Raw genomic sequence first — 20,983 nt, forward strand, 5'->3', positions numbered from 1 at the left:
CTCTTGTTTCCCAGTCTGCTATGCTCAGACTCTGGCTGCACTTCCTTGGGGATACAATTCCACCTTGTGTCTGCATGGTCTCAGAGAAGATCCAGCCAACCTCTTTTTTGTGCAGCATTAGCCTCTGATACTGTGCAGTCTGTTGCCCTCAGTGTCTTGGTGACACAAATCCTCAATCAGCACAGGGGACTAGAAAATACATAGCAAAAGATCTCAACTGTCAAATTAAGGTATCTCATCAGGATGTGATATGCATCTACTGTCCTTAGAAGCAAATGCTTAATCTCTTTTTTGCAACCAAAGGGAAACAAATATAAGAAGGAAATTCAAGCTAATTCAGGGAAATAACTCAAAAAGAAGGATGCTGGGCACCTTTTTTCCTCCAAGTAACACAGCTTTTTTTCTTTCAGTAAGTGGTAGCAGAGAACACATCTATACTGCAGAACAAGACAACTGATACAACAGGAGAAGATGATTCCACATACTAGTAAGCCACTATTTTAATCAACTAGTTTTGCATTTCTGCATAAAAAACACCCTTAACTGATGACAATACTGCCACTTCAATCACACCAAATCAGCACTATCGACTAACAATTTTTGCCATCTTAATTTAAATGTCAAAAGCATTCCTTTTTACTAACAAATTTTTAAATTGGAGTGAGGTGCCTTTGGACAAACACAGAACCTTTTTTTTTTATTTATTTTAAAGATAGCAACTCCACTTAGCTTTCTGAAAATGCCTGCAACTACTGAAGCTGTTAGAGCTGCAGAGACACTGATGGTCCAGAGAGACGTATGAAAATCTCAGCAAAAGCATATCATTATTCAATGTCAAAGGATGCTCCAAAACCCTTTAGATTTATCAGACATCTGAATCAATACATTATTTAGTTTTGTATGACCTCTTAAATATTAAGTGATCGGGATTTTTCAGCCTTATTTCCTGTTAACTGCTGAATGGACAGGATGAACCAAACTGTACACACTCTGAAAGACAGCTATTCTTGGAAGGCTAACTGATGTCTAAACCTAGTTAAAACCATTACCTTATCTCTGGGGAGTATTTAAAACAGTCTTAATAGTCTTGTTTACTTTGCCTAATATAGAAGAGATTTCACTGTGTGAAATGAAAGGAAACTTTCTTTAAATAAATAAAACTGGTAACTTGCAGAACGTGCTGATCTCAAGAGCATGCTGATTTCCAAAACATACGATGTTTTCGCGAATTAGATCACTGCTTTGTTGTGTGACTAATCACAACTGTGAAGAGTATTAAATCCTCGTAGGTTAGGCCATCGGGCATCGACACGTTGCCTAATGAAGATGAAGAAAGCTCCATTATGGGGAAAGATAGTTCTCTTCAAAAATTCTGCTAACAACCACCACTGGAAACTTAATACTGAACAAGTAGACTGCTAGTCTGCTTAACAGTTCCTGAAGAGATTTATTTTGCCCTAAAACTGACTAGATGACTTCTTTGTTGCTGCTGTACCTGTCTTCCATTTATGTACTTTGGTGCCACCATGAGGTGTATGGCCTATTATCATTTTACGTAGTTCCAAAAAAACAAAATAAAGCAAAACAAAACAAAATGAAAACATGCTTCTGGACTACCAAGAAAGTTAGGCTATGTTTGGTGGGCAGAACTGTACATGTGCTGGGGTGCTACACCATAAACAAAATCATATGGAAAGGATTTTAATACCTTTACACAAATAATTATCGTTTTGCAATGTGTATATATATAAAAAGAAGCTCTACAAATATGATAATTCACGCAAACTAGCTGAAAATCACTGATATTCAATACAGCCTGCCAAAAACATTTCACAACTGAGGCAAAAGGAAAACATACCATAAAGAATTATTTTCAAATGATCTTAGTATTTTAAGCTGTCATATAAACTTTCAAAGAGGCTGCAAAGCATCAGAAAAAAAGGCAGCTTTTTTCAAAACATAAAAAGGAAGGAAACAACATCAAGAAAAACAACACCCAATTACAGGGACTTATTTTTAAAGTTCTGACACAGTACATTTAATGTATTTATTTATTTATTATTTTTTATATTATTTGCCTCTATCAGGTTCAATCAAAAACACACCAAATTATTTTTTACATGCTTATTTTGTTATTTCTTACTTAAGGATGCTAATGATAAAATTCTAACTCATATCAACTAGATAAGAAATAATCTTGTAAGACCTAATGAGGACAAGTTTAGGCATTTGTTAGTTGTTTTAATGTTTTATTTCTTTCTAAGTGACTTACATAACCACCAAAGTCTCAGCTAATGCCAAAATCTTATTACGTGACAGCACAATGAGCTTGCCTTGCACAGTTCTTGGAAGAAGAATTTGTTAGGGGGTTTGAAAACACATCTACTTTGCCCCCCACCAGAAAAGTAATATTGCTTGCAAATACGGGAATTTCTGCTCCATTGGAGGAGATCACAGCATCTTTAAACAGACAAGCACCCATTCCACAAAACTTGCACAAAGTAATATATCATATATGGCTTTTGATTTTAAGAACTTATACAAAGTCTGTGTTTGCTTACAGGTGTCTGATGCTTGGCATGGAAATCTCTCAGAACCTCCCCATTCTACCACTCCACATCAGTATGGCCTAATTCTTGCTCTTTTGTTGATGTCTGCACTCAAAAAGTCTGCAAGTTCAAAATTCTAGCATATTTTTAATAGAACTTCAGAAGATCTTCTGAACATCTTTTGATCCATCAATCTCTGACATTTACTCTCTCTCAATATATAAACGAACACAGGAGATGTTGTTTGGCTTTAAAAAGTGTTCACATTTACAGTCTGCTTCTTTCTTCAATAAATCTCTTTACCTTTTCATGTCTTTGTTCGGGAACATGCCGAAACCAACATTTTGCCCTTTCACAGCCACGCAAAGTCATGAAATAGTATCTGCAATATTTACGGGGCAAATCAATCATCCCCAGGATCTGCTGGACTGAATGAGAAGCCTAAAAATAAAATTAAAACAAGCAGAAAAAAATATATATATTTTTGAAAGCACGCATGCTCTTTTTTTTTTTTTTTTTTGAGAATTTCAAAATATCGAAGTATTAGAAGAAGAAAGATGACAAACTACTGCACTGCATGGCTCTGGATAACAAGATGACAATTCTGGGCGGGTCAGATTCCTTTACCCTTTTCAGTGCCCACCATAATGGATAATGCAGTCTCTCCTAAATATACAAAACTTTGTCTGCTTTTCACTTCTACAAAAACAGTAAAACAAAAAGCATTATTCATTTTTGTTTAAGCTGGAAACAGAAATCATTGAAGCTCCACTGTGAACAAATCACTGGTTTTGTTCTCAGAAATTCTATTTACTCATTTATAACGTTTTTAGAGGAGCAGAAACATAAATCTAACAGGCTTGTTAATTTCTTACTGGACATGTGGAGAATTATCTCAACATCTGTAACAAATTTAGTGCCAAAGTATCAGAAATCACCACAGATTCTGCAACTCACTTTTGCATTTTTGTCTGTCGTCCATGGCTCAGAATCTCCATGGTTTTGCAATGGCAGTGAAAGGCCTTTTCCTGAAAATGTACAATCTAAAAATTAGGATGAAGGCAATAAATGGATCATGTAATAAAATGAGCCATACTGAAACCATTCTCATTTATCTTATTTTCCCTTATATTTAGAAATCTGTCAAGTCATGGCAATGATTAATGAAAATTTGATTAATACAATCTAAAACCAGTAATGTAACTTGTACTTTTCTTAGTTATCCTGAAACTGAGACTTTAAACAAACTTCAAGAGTAAGGGCTTAATAGCAAACATTCACAATTAAACTTCACAACGTTATGCAAGGTTTCTTATCTAACTTACAGAGATGAGAAAAGAAATGGAATGAAAATATCCAGAAGTTTTAATTTCAAAAGGAAAAAAAATGACGACTTTACCAGTAATCTTTGCACTGCCACATCACTAACAAAAAGTTTAAACTACTTTACGAATTGAAATAAAACCTTTCATAATCTGTATGTTTCAAGCAGTGCAATACCAAGCTCAAGCCCAATGGAAGTTACTGATTTCTTAAACATGAAACTTGGGTTTAGATCTTTAATTACTGCCGATAATGGAGATTTCTTTTTCTGAAGAATGAATAATGTTAATAGAGGATAAGAGTTCAATTTCTTAAACTTCACATTTAAGGAGAAGTAGGAGCTTTTGAATGCCTTGCTTTCTACGGTGCCCATCTGGCATCTTGAAAGAACTGGGTATTCAAAAGGCAGGGTGCTTAGTGCTTTCTGAAAAACTACAGTTTAAATAACGAACGTCCAATAAAGAGGCACGTTCTAGTAGAGATCTGCGCTAGGCTCTTCATCGGTATGTCATTCTAAACAGATAGGGCCATCACAGGATGGGAAGTAGAAATAGAACAATTAAATATGTACATGTTAAGTACTATCATGGCTGCACGACTCTGTGCAGTGATGATGGGGAATTTAGTAAATTTAGGAAGGGACGGATTTAGTGACAGGAACAAGACTGAGAAAACAGCCAGCAGCTGCAAAAAAATGCCACGGTGAACTTCAGCTCAGAAGTCTTTCCTCTAGATTCTTGCTGTCCCCGCAGCCTAGAGTTTCTGGCCAGGTCCTTTCAACAAGAGTTTGTACTCTCCCTGCCACCATATGCCAATTTCATAGGGGAGCAGGCACTAGAAAATGAAGCAGCTTGATCCTGCCTGCACTGTTCTTGGGGAGAAAAGGGCTGTTTTACTCTCTCCCAGCACAGAAGCTCTTGCTTTGGTAACCATTTCAACTGATACTAAGGAAGGTTTACAAGAACTCTTCAGAATATGAGTACACTTTTAAGGCCAAAGACATGAGCAATTTTAAACCACTGTAGTCTGGAGACATATTTCACTGTTGCTTTTTATAGCATTTATGTTTCTTGCACTTCCTAAAAATACTGTTAAGTGATGTGATGATAAAATTGTTCTACAAACTCTGACTGGCAGTATAATCTGAAATAAAGCAAGAACGTCTGCCACTGATCTCAATTCAGAAAATCCGCATTTATAAACATCCACATTAACCAATCATTCTAAAAACATCAGTTCCCAAAACAGCTGTTGCAAAGGAACAGAATGCCTATCTATCCATATGTAATCAAGTCCTGGTTTTTCTCTATCTCGTTTGCCAAATAAAACTATGCATTTATGTAAGGCTAAACATCAGAGTTCTCATGTGCAGGGAAAAAGATAAGGAAGCTATGACTACAGTTCCATTACGTTATGATTTCTCTGGTAGCAGAGACACTTCAGCGGTACCTGTCCCAGTTGTGAAATATACCAGGTCAAAATGAAGTGCTGCTTATTAAATCTAGATCATTTCCTTGATGCACTTTAGCAAATGCTTCACAAACGTTTGAGTTGGCATACATAAGAAATTTCTGATCTTCGGCAAGGTGGGCAAATTCCTTTGCCAAGCATTGCTGACAGATAACAATCGATCAAGAAAACCTGTTGTCACATTCTCCGACCACAAATAAAGAAAAGTAAGTTATTTGCTAAAAACATGGTTCAAACACAAGCTGTCAAAATACTAAGAATGCAGACATTATTGTACCATTAAAGTATTTGAGAACTATAAATAATAATATAAAATGAATGATATTTCATCCAACCAAATAGGAATCTGCTAAAAAATCCAGAACAAGAATCAAGAAAACAAACCTAAACAAACAAAAACCTAACCTTTTACATGAGTGTGTTTATTTTTGCTTCCATGTATAAAAATAAAACAAATTTCAGCCAATGACTTCAGGAATTGAAGAAAATCCTTATGGCTTTATAGGCAGGTAACACACATGTAAGAATAAATTCTGGAGGGTTCACTAATACAGCATACGATACCGTTCTTCCTGGGTTTCAGCACTGTACTTTCACTAAGGACATTCACGTTCGGGACATGCAGTGGCAGTCTTGAGAGCAGCTCACAGTTCATAAGGTCTGTGTATTTACAGTCACTGTTGAGTGTTAAAAAACAAACATTTGGTTAGCCAAATTAAACATGTGCTTCTCTCATATACTAAATACCTATTAAGTATACAAAAGATGAGAATTTCTGCAAAAATTAAAGCAACACTTAAAAACTCACTGTATATTTAAATGGCTAGCAGTCCCAACAACTTTATTAAGGGGCTATTATAATAAATCCCCTTTTAGCAGATCTTATTCCCTTCAATTAAGAATCTAGGTTCAGTATGAACAACAATTCAGCATGCTTGCTGTTTGGAGAAAGCAATAGTCTTGCTATCCCCTATGAGAAGCACATTCTAGCTATTTATTACTCCTTATAGCAAGGATAAACCTTTCCGAAACTGCAGACTGTTTTTAATACAGTTTGAAGCAAAAATGCTAATGCAGAGAAGAATAAACTCCACAGAATAAGCCTAAATTCATTAATATCTATCTTTACTTTTATTCCAGTCAATATACTGCATTAGTCCTCAGAGGAAAAAAAATCTGTGGATCTCATCGCCCAGAATTTTCAAGTTACCATGTAAAAAATTTTTTATGCTTCTTCACCACACCAGCCTCAGATGTGATACAACAGGATTTTCATAACAGCCTACCTTCAGGATAACAATCTCAGATTGCGTTTTAATCTAGATGTCAAACTACACAATTCAGTCAAGAACTCTAAACTATATAGCTGAACAATCAAATCTTTTTTTTAACTGACATCATCACTAGAGCCAGAGTTTGCTAAAAAGGGACAGTAACCATGTCTTCTTCTAGGTGAAACTTTGCGATAGTAACATTTTTGAGTAAGACTAGAGAAGAGTTTTACTCCGAATGAAGGATTGGAGTTAAGCACAGAGTGCTGTGTTTCAACTAAGGAAGTTTATCTCAGCTCTAATGCTCTGTTAAGGAAAGACATGAATTAATGTGCTACAACTTGCACAAATATTTTTATCCAGCATAATCTATTTTTTCTGTAGCATGAAGAGCCATTTATGGCATATAGTAAATCTAAAATACTTTTAACAGGAAGAAGAGCTTGAAGCTTCTAGCCGATTAAAGAAAAGACAAAATATTCTGTGTATAATGTACTTTTGGTACACTTCAAGTCTGTCACAGAAATGTGACTGGTACTGGAAAAAAGCAATACCCTCTTCTATGCCAGATAAACTTTCTTGACTATTATGAAAATGACTCTGAATGTCTGTGACTCACTTTATCTTTTATTTACTTGAGTATTCCATTAGTTAAGTTTATTTTTTCTACAAAGTTGTCTTCTGCTTTGCTTTTGGGCTGATGTTGAATGGAAGCATATTACTTTGACGCTTCAAGTTGTAAGTACAATAGACAAAGTAAGCACAGCTTGAAGCCAGCATAGCAGTTAAGCACATGCTTAACTCCACATGCTATGTTTTTAAGCGCCTTTTTCTACTGCTGCTCAAATATTTGTCAGTCTGAATTTGAATGAAATCTTTAAATCGTCTCATGAATTTATAAAGTCCCAAGAGGCAGAAAAGAAAGCTGAGAGTTTCTTTTATGTTCTAGTAAATGCTATTGTGGCTGGAAATCTATCTTACATTGTATTCATATTGAGATGCCAACACAGGTGAGACGCCGGTATAAAGTGGCTATATTTAGTCACCAGTCAGAAGACAAAATACCAACTGTTGTCTGTTAGGCTACTACTGCAATATGGCTATATTATTCTTGTACTTAGCACTATGAATTATACTATTTGACACTTTTTTTTTTTAATCAGTCATAATATAACAGAAAAAGAGAATTAAAATGCCAGTGGTGTTTTGGCAAAAACATCATCTTTCATTTGTAAAGTGACTTGGGAACATCACAGGTTACTTGAAGGACACAGTGTGTTTACCTTTTTTCTGCTTCACCTTTTTCTTCCGGTTCAAGAGCAGCCACTCCGTCTGCAACCCTGAACTGTGAAGATATTTAAAATGTACTTTATGGCTTAACTTTGGTTAAGATTGAGGTTTGGGTGAGATTAGTTGTAGATATTTATTGTTGTCCAACACGGCACAGAAAAGCACACATATTAGGACACTGATTTTATAAAGCCACAACACCACGAAGTAGCCCATCTGGGGATTGGCCTGGCAATACTGCAGCAAGTACTGCTCCTCCAGCAACCTACACAATTTGACATACCCTTTCATCCTCTCTAACACGCTGGGGACAAAAGAGTGCCGTTCACTTTATGAATCACATGTTAGAAGCACCAATTCCATTTGCTGAAGGAAATGCTTCTATTCTGCTTTTAAAAATCGTTTTTGCCAGGGAAACCCATTCCTTACTGTTCGATCACCTCGTAATTGCACTTACCAATTTTTAGCCATCTGAACTTTGTAGTTTAACTTACCCAGTTAAAACCATTATCCACTCCAGATGTAATGGAAAACAGTAGACACTATCAGCACCTACATCTGAGTGGCAGTGAAATATAAATTCCAATCCATTATCAAATAAGTAAATAGCATAATACTTCAGCAACTCTTAAAATACCTGGACTTATTATCTTGAGGAAGGAGGTGAGAGAGCATAAAGGTCAAATAAAGTTGTTGAGCATGAAAACTGCTTAACATTCCCTCAGAATTGCAAGGAAATCAGTATGTTACTGTCATGGCACTTCTGCCCAAGTGATCAGTCACATTATGCTCCTTGGAGGCAGGATGGCTGTGCAGCTCCCCAGGGTTCAAATGCCATCCCTTCCTCCTGCGGCTGTGCGGTGAGAAATACTTGACACCTACTTTTACTAGGTATGTTATCTAAAAATATTACATATGCACAGTAGTGCTCTTGCGTGTCCATTGAAACAGTATTTTTCATACAACTGGTAAAAGAGAATTACCTTAACAACTGAGATGACAGTATCTTGTTTCATTTCAAATTTGTAGGTAAATTATTGATGTCATGTTAAAAACAAAAAACAAGTTCCATCAAGCAAAACTTAAAATGTCAACGGCATACAGTAATTGTAAAACTCTGGATGTCATATCTTTTAATTACAGGAATTTAAAAATTAGCAATGAAAACTATCCAAATACATGGATTACCATTTCTTGAACTATTCAGTGACAGAAAGAATGATTTCTCGGTACCTTTTCATTAATTTCAAAACTCTTTAGAAATCCATCTTGCTTTCCCAGTTGCCCATCTTCAAAAGAGTCCTCAGTAACACCTCGCAAAGGACTGTTTCTACTGGATGAATTATGGGTTTTAATATCTGTAGCTGAAAACGTACAAACACATTACTTTATGTTTCCCATACTACAAGACAACAAAACTTTTATTTCCCAGATATTACAAAGACTTACAACCTATGACATTTAAGAGCTTTTAGGACTTCCTAAATGCAGAATTTACACGTAAAATTATTTCACTTTAAAGCACAAACCCTTTCAAATAAACATTAAACTAAGTCTGCAATTAAAATTCCAACCAAGCTGTATGTTCTGCAGTAGTCCCTGTAGAACAGTGTAACAGGTTTATTTATATCACATTGAATTCAATATTTTAAAAATAAATTCAGTTACAATTTATTATTAAAACACAGCCAAAGACATGTATGTTAATTTGCTACGCAAATAAAGACTTAAGTCTCTGCTGGAGAAGAGGCTAAGTTAATCATAATGACATGATGTAACTCAGCAGTAAATACAGACAGCTCTGAAAAAAATCAAATTCCTGTGATACAGTAAACTCAATGAGAATTCAGTGCAAGGGAATTTCAGCACCTTTTGTTAAGTGCCACAGGAAATGAAAAGACCACCTAACTGCAGCTCTCTGAAGTGGTTCTTTAAGCACAATAAAAGAAAAGAAAGTCAGTATTTCATCATATCACATAGTCACCGGTGTCTGTATCATCATCAGGTCATTTATCTTTTTAAAAAGTTACAGTCAGAAGTCATCAAGGACAGATCAATATGCATGTGGTAACTTAAGTGTGCGATTGGATCCTAACTTACTCAGACCTGTGAAGAATGAGCTGTTTAAACCTTTTTCCTTATTTTAAGCCCCAGAAGAAGACCCATAGACTTCTGGCCTCTAATTTCATTAGAATATGATGTAAAACAACAAACAGATTATGCAAAGTAGAAGTTACTAAAGATTACAAGACCGGATTCCAGGTTTGGGTTCAAACACGTCAGTAGTGCAGGTGCCATGCTCCATCCTCTGGCCCTTTCTCTTTATGTAACAAGAGGCTTAGCTGTACGCTTGCTACCTACTGCACCTCAGCGGCCTTGGTATCTGAGCTCTTACAACCCCATTACCATTTATTTTGCCTTCTAATCACTGAAGCTTGAAGCCCTTCCTCCCACAAACGCTCGCTATTCCCATAGGGAAATTCAATCCTTTTTCTCCAAGATGCTACTTCTGCTCCAACCACTCACTCTTTCTACATGAACATAACACATTAATATAAAAACACTTAATGTCTTATTATTGTCTCATCAACTAACAGAGTTCCTTTCCTGAGAGTGCCAGAGATGTCAAAAGACAGAAAAAAAAAGGACAGAAAAAATAAAAAGACAGAAAAAAGACAGTACTATCAACAGACAAGAACTACAGGGAAAGACGTTCTCTGTAAGAGGTTTGTACCATCTCAAAAGACGTGCACTTTACATAATTAGGAAATAAATCACTGTTACAAGACATTATTAACTGACAAGTTCTCATTTTATGTGGAAAGCACAGATCCTAGATTTTCCCACTGAACATCTCTGTGGTTCCTTTCTCAGACGCTTACCTTTTATTGCCAAATCCTGTGAATTTTCAGCATGATTCAACATTCCAGATTCCTGTACTGTAATGTCTCTGTTTTGAACAAAATGTACATTTAAGATCTCCATCTTGCAAAAAGAGAACTAATCTAACCAGTTGTGTAAAATTAAAGTTTTCAATAATACTTTTAGCTACAGACAGAATCCTTACTTACAATACGCTATCGTCATTAGAATGTTCTTAAACCTCTTTTGACTATCTTATGTCCATTCCTACAGACATACACCTAGACATGTCAAGTAAAAACAAGACATTTCAAAATATAAATTTTCCAGTAAAAGCTCATCTCATTTCCCATTTGCTTAAAGTAGGGAAAAGGGAAATCTTCTCTATACAGCGAATTATGGAAATACTGGGCTAATAAACCAATTTGTAAGTATCTATAAAATGTGATTTATAGCAATTTTACATTCAAGATACTTTGCATAACAACGAATCCCAAAGACAGTAAGAAAAAGGTTTACAGAAAGTTACTTAGTTCACCTATTTAAAGATAAGTTAGAAGAATACCTTGTATTTACGCAGAAGGTAAAAATAAATTAAAAATCATATACAGAATAAATAAAACAACAAAGTCATCATCACAGATTTTGGAAGCTTGTACCTGGTGAATGAGACCAAGTATAACAGCAGCAAGCTACCCAGTAAAATGGAACAACGGAAATTTGCAAGAACCTAATGGAAATGAAAGCTTCCCAGGATGTGTAACTTTGAACTGTACAATATGCAGGCGCAGACACCTACGTAGGTCTATTAGAAATACTACGAAACAGAGTTTAATCAAGTTACGGCAAGTCTGCAGAAGTAAGATGGATTTTTACTAGAAGCAGGCTCTCGGCAGGCTTATTTCATCTCTCTCCCACATGACCATACATTTCTATGAAATGAAGAGCTTGAGTGATTTTGCCTACAATTGACTTTTTTTTTTTTTTTTTTGTAAAATTGCAGAGCAGACATTTCCAGAAAGCTGTCATCTTCATACAGGCTTTTTAAAATGGAAAATATATAAAAACATCAGGAGACTGAAATCTTCATGTTCAGGTCAAATGCCATTTCCAAATCCTTACCAGATTCTGCTGTGTAGTCTGAAATATTTATGAGAACCACTTTTCAAGTTCTTGCAAAGAAGGTGCCTCAAACATCTACAGAAAGCTACATTTATTACAACACTTGGCTTCTGCTCACCAGCCTGACAAATCTAGGAGCACTGACAGAACCTGCAGAAGTCAATGCATTTTTGAGTTCGGAAATGGAAACAGACTGATCACGTTAGAATTTTTTTGAGTAGTGAATGCAGGATGCTCTTGCATGCTGTTGATGATAAGTTTAAACATATCTCTCTTTACAGAACAAGTTACATGAACCAGAGTGTTGTTCAGTTTGCTGTTTCGCATTTGAAAAGGGATTAAAGTTTATAGATTTTATTTGAAAGGAAAACAATAAAATGCTTGTGTCCTCAGAGCAAGAATGGCTGGCTGCTGATGCTCTTCCAAAGGTAGCCACCAGATCTTCTGGCTCTGAGCCGCTAGATCTCAGATTTTTGTGTTTGGAGGAAGAGCACAAATGAATGCACCAACGGTGTCCTTTCCAATTACAATTTTAATACTATTAAACTCCTAAGTAATACTCAACACAATTTAAAAAGCTTTAACAACCTAGCTATGTACTTTCAGAATAACTTGCTGCTAGCAGACATACTGCTCTTACTTTCTGTATCTACAGAGTAAAACACCGTCACACAAAAATTAATCTACTGAAGTCCATCCCCATGCACAGGAGCACTGAAACAATTTTAGCAAAGATCCAGATCCTTTCGCTCATCATCTGCCTGTTCTTATCAGTCTGAAGGGAAATCAGAGCAAAAGCTATGTTCTGATACGGGTAAAGAAAACAGTCAGCAACAACCACCACCTGCAAGCATCAAGACCTTGCACCTCTGTTCTAGTTAAGATCATTTCGATTGTATTTTTGTAGAGTGTAATGGTTAGTATTAACCAAACACGAAGCAAAATATGCATATACTAGAATTTATATGAGCTCGAGATGGCTGACAACAGTGCAGTTCTGACTCACTGCTCTATGCAGACAGATGGAAGCAGCCTTCCAAACTAGTGTTGCTGCAAAGCAAAATTGAGTATGCATAAAATAAGAAGCCAACAATGAAATACATACAATACCAGGATATTTCTAAGGAAAGGCCATGAACAGAAACAGCATTTTGTTTTAAAATATGTAGTACGATATAAACAGAACTCTACCAGCATAATCATTTTTTTTTGGTTGGGCAGAAAAAATTGAAGTCACAGTATTATCAGGTAAACGCTATCAAAATAAAAAATGACAGCATGAACTGGCCACTCTCACCATCAAACCTGGTGGTATCTAAGCTATCTCAGAAAGCTCTGGGAAGGTCTACTGCCTTGTTTTAATTTTCTCCTATTCAGTTCATTAGTATGTTCTTGACTGTTACCAACTACAGTCAGGAACCTCCTAATGATCTTTGCGTCAACCTACGGCGGGTACAAAGCAACAACAGCTGATTTTGCCTACTTCTTAAGCAAATTAAAGAGAAATTCTAAGAAATCAGAACTGTGCATTTCAATTTTCCTTGGCAATGGCACACAAATTCTACAGATATGAGGTAGAAAGTTGAAATCTGATTTCAAGCAAGTTCAGTCTTCATCTTATGGTTTGATAATGTTACTCCAACTCAATGTCATTACTAAGTAAAGGGAATATTTATCCTCCCTGTAAACTACTGACAAGGCCCAATAAATCTTCAGTTAGTACTGTACAAATAGCAAACTTTACACCCACGTGTTGGTTATGGTCGGAAAGGGCTCGGAAGGTCTGGTCTTCCACTCTGTGCAAGAGCTGTCTGGACACAGTCAGTTGGAAACTTTGTCCATCTCTGAACAGCCATTATTACCCAGGGGCAACATACAGAAACCACTCATTCTGCTATATACAGCATGTTTAAGATATAATATACACTATACAAAAACAGAAAGTGAATGCTCATTCTAACAAATTTAATATGATACAGCCTAATTGTTTCCTAAGACGACTGGTGCTCCTACTAAAGACCTGTCTTTTGAGCTCTGTTCTTCAGAGGGTTTTTTTTTAGTAAAAAGTATTATTCTATTTTTTTAAAAAATATATATTCTCATGTCTAAAACCTGCTCAGCACATGGAAGAAGATTCCCGTCCTCTCTCACGCAAGTTTAATGACAGGGAAAGGATGAAGGAGGGAAAGGAGAGCAAAGAGTCAAAAAATGAATGCTGTTATAAGATGCTGCAACTTTGAAAATAATTACATTTTTATTTAAAATGAAGATAATGTAAAACAACCCATAAAGTGCCCAGGAAGAAAATCAAACACCATCCAATTAAAAAAACAACAACAACAACAAACCTTATCTTCAGAAGAAAAATCTCATACAGTTGCTTTCTCAATTTTGGCTTTCTCGTTAAGATAAAAAATTCAAACTCAAAACTCATTTATCAAACAGAGGTATCAGAGCTTAGAGAAAAGAAAACGGACTAGTGAGTTGACGAGTTCATCTACTCCACAAGAGACTACTGCTTGTTTCATAAAAGCTTGTGGCTACTTTAAAGTGCTCCCCCCTTCAGTGACTTTTACTATCACCTCAAAACCCAGAAAAAAAAATGAATGCCTGATAATGTATACTAGGCTTCTGCTGAATGACGACGCAGGCTTATAAACATCCAAAACGTGTTAGCCAAATTACAGATCTGAAAGCTATTCACATGTCCGGGGGTAGAAGAGAAGTGGGGAAGGAGAAAGACAGAATGGAAGGCTGCTGCAGAGACAGCCACTAACTCACACGCAGACAGCAAAAGCACAAGCTACACCTAGAAAAGCAAGACGTATTTTTAAGCATCGTACCACTTTACAACTAAAAAACTACCCTCAAAGGGATACTGCTTAAGCCAGATACTTAAAAATATTGTTATTTACTAAGAATATTACTCTTAATAATTAGCTTTCCTTATACTTTCATATTTCACATCATCAAGACCAATTCTTGAGGACTAGGTTTTTCTTCCATTTTGGATTTATCCTTGTTCTTGCCAGGAAACCACAGCATAGTTTATCTGCACACAGAATCCTACCATACCTCAAATCAAACTTTGATGCTTAAAGCCAGCCCAGATATTAGCCAAATTCTCTAAGGAAGTCTGACAACTACAACCAAAGTATACTGATATGAGATCAAAGTAATTGGGATTGTTGTCATCGAAAAGAATGATAAGCATACCTAAAATTAGCATTTACTGAACCTCTATTTTCTGAAATAACAGCATACTCAGGCTTAAGATTCTGCTTCTCTTCTTTAATGAAGATGCTACTACAGGATGCCTTCGTGGGCCAATTATCACAGGCTGTGAGTGTAAGCTCCTCTTCGTCATTGGTTCCAAAAAGATCAGGGTCATCCTGAATCACATCAATGACAAGAACATCTTCTTTGTAAGCTTCAAGAATATCTGGAAAAAAATCACTTTCGGGCTGTGAACGATTCACTCTTGATTTGCCACCACTATGTATTTCTAATGCAACGGGATGGTCAACTGCATTCCCTGAATGCTCAGGAAAATTTGATTTCCATACACATTGAGCAGCACTGAAGCCACATGGAGATGACTCCAGCTGCCTCTCAGGAGCAGGACACGGATATAAGGAGGCATGTTCAGGGAGCGTGGGCATCTCATTTGAAAGGGTTTCAGAGCCATCATGATGCAAGTCCTTACTGTTGATCTTACCAGTATTTTTCTTCATGGAAGCTGTAGATGTAGCATCACTAACTACAGGAAGGGGCTGCTGCTCAGAATTTACCCAAGTCTCCTCACCTCTTTTCTGCCTTTGCGAAACACTAGCGCTGTCAAGGAGCTCTAGTGGGCTACAGGTTTTTCTTTCTGATGAACTGATACATTCCAATTTCCTGCATTCGGGTTTGTTTCTCCGTAAAGGAATTCTGAAATTCGTCAGGTTTCTGGTGTTTAATGCTTTCATTAGTTTTACATCAGAAAGCGTCTGGTTCACAACTGATGCCTTACAGCTTAAGTTTATTCTGCTTTTGTTACTTGTAGATGTATTATTCTGGACTGTCACAGATGGGCTTCTCTTTGTTACAGCTCCTTTGTTTTTATTTTTTGGTTTTGCTGTAAAATTTGAGGTTGCTTTAACTTCTTGCATATCATCAGGGTTAAAAGCCACAGCACTAGTAACCATAGTAACTGGTGATTCCACATTTTCATTGCTCATTCCACAAGTCTCATCAATATCCATAGAAGAGGATCCTGATGTTTCAACTGAAGTCAGGCATTTAGCATTTAGATCCACTGCATTATGTGCACGCTCCTTAACTTTTGCCAGAGATGTACATAAATCCAACTGCCTTGAATTTTCTGTCACAGCACTGTTTCCTACAGCCTTGACACTGCTTTTATCAGAGGATTCCTCGAAGACTGGACTTAGAAGTCTTTTTCCTTCTGAGATGGACCAGTGATTTTTAGGAACCCATTCAGAAGTCCTGGCACAAGATTCACGAGGCCAAACATTTTTACCAGTCATAGGTATTGTTCTTTGACAGGTAAACTGACGCAGTTTCTTATTAACTTTATTCAGTTTTCCACCTGTCATGCTTTCGTGACAATTAGAAACACCACGGGCCTGAGTTAGTGCTCTCAGACTGCCCGAGGCAGCAGAGTGCCATTGTGGTGCCTCACAGCTTGAAGCTTCTCCTTTTGCTACTACTGAGAGCTTAGATGTCTTCTTAAAGCCACCTTCAAATGCAAGTGATTTGGTACTATTCTTCCTCTGTGCTGATGCCTCTTGTGCTTCACGAGTATTGTTTCCTGTATGAAGATCATCTGTACAATCCCATGAATCTGACAGAGTCATTTCTTTATGCTTTAGTCCAAAGACAGCAGAGGAGCTTGATGTGGCATCTTCTGTCTTTAATTCACACTTAGTGCATTCATTAGCCCCATTTGTGAAAACATTCTGCCCTGCTGACATCTCACTGATTTTCATCTTTTTTGCACGCTTTCTACCAATATTCGATTCTTTTTCACTTAAAAACTTATTGCTTTGACTCTGATGGCATGAAACATACCCTTTTTTATGTTGAGATTTCACTTCATTAAACAATAAACTACTTTTTATAGGTGAGCTTTCTTTTTGCATTGTATTAGTGCTGCAATTCATCTCACTCTGTTCTACTGTACTGTCAGGACAAGCAGATTTTCTCTTATGCTGGGCTAAATGGAAGAATCTACTTAAATTAAAAGTGCTGGCAGTTCCATCAAGTAAAGATTTTACAAACGTGTTGATGTAACTACAAGCCTCTAATCTCACAACTGGATTCTTTCTTGTTACGCAGAGCAAGCTGTTGCAATGCTTTAGGGTGTTTCTGCAATGGTCAGCAACACGTTTTGCAGATTTATTTATCACTTTTTCTGCTGTAGTTACGCCCAAACTTTGCAAGCACGCGATACGATCAATTCTGGCTTTCCTTTTTTTAAGCTGTATAACAGACCTTTCTGCTTCAGGATGACAAAGAAAACTCTTGTTTTGAGTCCCACCTAAAGCAACGACTGTAGGAGATTCAGAGTAGCGAGGTTCCTTTTCATTGGGATCTTCTGACTTAGTTAGATTTGCCTTACAATTCTTCACAGCCTGCGTACCTGAGTCTTGCTCATTTTTTTTCCATTTTTTCTTTGCTGCTTAAAAACAAAGTAGTCTCATTAAAGAATACACTAAGGGGAAAAAAAACACCCTAATGCATTATTTTATAAAGAGGACAAAACCGTTCAAGGCTAGTAAAGAACATGACACTGTGTAAGACTAAAACGTTTGTTACAATTCACCAAATCTTATTTTTTCATTTTTAATGAGCACTATTAGCAGATGTAAGAGTACCAAATTGTCTCGTCTTTAGAAAATGTATAAAAAAAAGAACAGAATGTCACAGGGTCATTGGAAGCTGTGTATTTAAAACAGGTGGAAACCAATTAGAGCAAGTCTGGCAAGGAAACTGATGTTGTTTGCACCATCAGCCTTAAAATCTTTTGTTTACATAGTGCATTCTCTGTAATAGGAAAGCTTGTTTATAATAATGCAATAATTTATTTCAAATATATCATCCAATTAAATCCTGGAAAATTCCAGGACTTGCATTTTTCTAAAATACTCATTTTTATTTGAGAGCACATACAGATTATGTAAACTGTACACGTGAAAATTTCATATGGAGAACAAACTTGAGAAAGTATTGGTAAAATTTGGTTTTATAAGACCTCAGTTTTCAAACATAATTTTAGTATCTCAAATTTTCCAGGATTTGGTATCTAGATGAAATATTCATTAATAACCTACAGCAAACGTTTGTCATCTGAATATACTCATTTTGGAAGTAAAAAGAATGCCTTACAGACAACTGCATTGAAAATAATGAGAATTCCTAAAAAATCCTCTTTCAAAATTGTTCATTTGATACAATATTCTCTTAATACACCAAAATGAAATCTTTGTTTCTGCATCTTTTAGGACTTTGCAGAGAATAGCGACAAAAAAAGCTGAAAGTTCTGACAACAAAACCCAGCATTATACAAAGACAAGCACTAATGACTGCATGATACACATTTGAAAATAATCAAATAACATAAAACTGTAGAATTTACTATCTTTTATTTTAGCTTTGCTGAAACTACTGCCTCTCTTCCTGCTTGTGCCTTACCTTCTACATGTAAACGTGTACACTATGTTGGAGGAGAAAACAAATAAAATAAAGAAAAATTCTTACTCAGGGCCTGCTGCTGATACCCCTTCTCTCTTCCCCTTCTGCCCCCACCAGTTTATGTGGTCTCCTCTCCTTTGTGCTAAAGAACTGCTTTTCAACAAAAGCCTCTCCTCTTCCTAAAAATTTCTTCCAAGACTGGTATTCACAGTTCTGTAAAGTCCCTAGCTCAAGAAGCACAGAGGTAAGAGCTAGGTTACCAGCCGCATGCTGACAGTCACTTTGAGATAGGACACAGACCACCCCTTCCTGCCTGCAGGACTTTGTCCCACACATACACTAACCTACAGGAAAAAAAATGAATCTGATTTTTCACTTTCTAACGAGGTCTTACTGCAGCACCAGCCCCTCGTCCTGGAAGCCCAAATTCTCCACCTGTATTTCCACAAATGCTTACCACTTTCCCCCAGGCTATCTGTTCCTTTCTGAGGGTCTGAGCTCTGCTGCTGTTCTATCACGCAACGCTTGTGCAGCTTTCCTCTGGCTGTTGGCTGTTCTTGGCCACTTACACCCTGTACATGCAGTAACGCCAGTGAGTCCTTCTTCTTCAGACTCACAGCTCTCTTCTTGGACTCTAGACACTTTCTATGGAGTTCTACCAAGGCAGATCCACCTCTCTTTCTTGGCCCCTGTAGTTTTGATTTCAGCAAAGATGGCCTGCCTTTCTTTCTCAAGCATTTCTTTTCTTTTTTCTTGGGCTTTTCTGAACCTTTTAAAGAACATCGATTCATCTTCCCTGGGTTATCTACCACTTCCCAAGGTTGTGATTCAGACAAGGACGATTCCTCATTCCCCAAATTCCTTTTAAGATCTGGGATTTGCAGTTGCAGTATCATTAAGGAACCAATGCCTTTAATTTCAGTACTACATGCGCTGTTTCTAGGCTGCAGCACCTCTGCTTCTGGCAAACAGGGAATAGTACTCTCTGTGCTGTCAAGTTCCTCCTCCGAGGTCGGGATTTGCAATTTTAGTTCCATATAGGAACGTTTGCGCTTTTTTCCTGAGCTCCTTGAACTCTCTGGGAAACCTGAGAGGTTCAGCCCTTCCGGCCTACCGGTCTCTCCTGAGAATTTCTTCTGCAAGGTAATTCGCGAGAAAAATGGCTGTTGACCCTGTACCGTCCTTCTGCTTCCAGTCTTTTCCCAGCACGTTCCTGCCACCCTGGTTGCTGCTCGCCAATCTTCACACACGGCAGCGTCTGGTATCTGCACGGCGACACCCTTCTTGCTTTGTGATGCCACCCTGCACTGGATCCCCTTGTTTTTCTTACCGGGGAGTCTCTGACAGCTCTCGACTTGCTCCTTCTGCATGGGCAACAGAAGAGCATGCTGCTCAGGAGAAACTCCGGACAGCGCAGCAGGGTGCACAGAGGACGGTAAAGATTGCTCAGCTTTTCTCTCTGGTGCCGGGCGAGAGCTCTTCTTGCCTGCCAACTCCCCAGGCTCACACCCTACCTCTGCACCCAGAGAGCTCAGGCCGGCGGCCACCCTCTGGGCCATCTTCACCTTGCCACCGGTCACCACCTTCCCCGACCTTAACTGGGGCATGACAGGGCCCTGGAAAAGCCACCACCAAGTCCACAAAGCCCACTCACCTGCGTACCCCTACCCGCACGCCGGCTGCCCCGGACCCGAAGGCGAGCACCACCTCTTCCCGCCTCAGCCCTCACCTCAGCGGGGGCGACAGGCCACCACCCGCGGCCACCACCCGGCTCCGGGAGCAGCGGGAGGGAGAAGGAGGCAGCAGCCCCGCACCTCCCCGCCTCACGCCCCCCGCCGCCCCCCAGCCCCGTGTCCCTCGCCCCGCTCGCAGTGCACCGCGCCGTCCCTCGACGCCTCGCCGGGCGCCGCCGCCGCCTGCCCGCACCGCACCGAGCCCGTGAGGGAGGCTCCGCAGCCGTCCCGGGGCTGCCCTGGGCGGCCGGGCGAGTCCGCCGTCGGGGGCGGGCCGGGAGGCGGCCTCGCCGCTTCGCTCCGCTCCCCCGTACCGCTCCGGGGCCGGCTGGAGCTGCCGAGACCGTTGTGGTGGCGGTGCCAAATGGCGGCAGGCGTCTTGCTCGGCCGGGCCTCAGTCACGTAGCCAAAAAACACAAACACCAACCCCCTAGCCCCACAAAGAAACACATACATTGCCCACACAGGCAACCCCCCCCCCGCTCCGTTCCCTCCCCAAACCACATTGCCCAGCCTTTTTTTTGTTAGGTCTTTCATCCACCAGAATAACTCCCTCCAAAAGTGGGAGGGAACATGCTTGTGTTTGTACCAGCACCTTACATAAGCTTTGTATTTCAAATAAGGTATTTTCTGAGGAGATACTAAAGTCAGAACAAAATAGTTCAAA

General features: G+C 38.4%; 1 protein-coding gene across 1 annotated transcript in view; it reads right to left on the minus strand.

Annotated features, from left to right (window-relative positions):
- TOPAZ1 (testis and ovary specific TOPAZ 1) overlaps nucleotides 1-20,190 on the minus strand; it is a 36,494-nt gene extending 16,304 nt beyond the window's left edge. The window contains exons 1-5 of the mRNA XM_050708473.1: nucleotides 19,041-20,190; nucleotides 15,104-16,961; nucleotides 10,786-10,853; nucleotides 9,137-9,267; nucleotides 2,853-2,990 (exon numbers count right to left, since the gene is read on the minus strand). Of these exons, the coding sequence (XP_050564430.1) occupies nucleotides 2,853-2,990; nucleotides 9,137-9,267; nucleotides 10,786-10,853; nucleotides 15,104-16,961; nucleotides 19,041-20,190 (3,345 nt within the window). The remainder of the gene's footprint in view (nucleotides 1-2,852; nucleotides 2,991-9,136; nucleotides 9,268-10,785; nucleotides 10,854-15,103; nucleotides 16,962-19,040) is intronic.
- Nucleotides 20,191-20,983: the final 793 nt, after the last annotated feature.

Source organism: Cygnus atratus, chromosome 2 (genome assembly GCF_013377495.2).
Source record: "Cygnus atratus isolate AKBS03 ecotype Queensland, Australia chromosome 2, CAtr_DNAZoo_HiC_assembly, whole genome shotgun sequence".
NCBI lineage: Eukaryota > Metazoa > Chordata > Aves > Anseriformes > Anatidae > Cygnus > Cygnus atratus.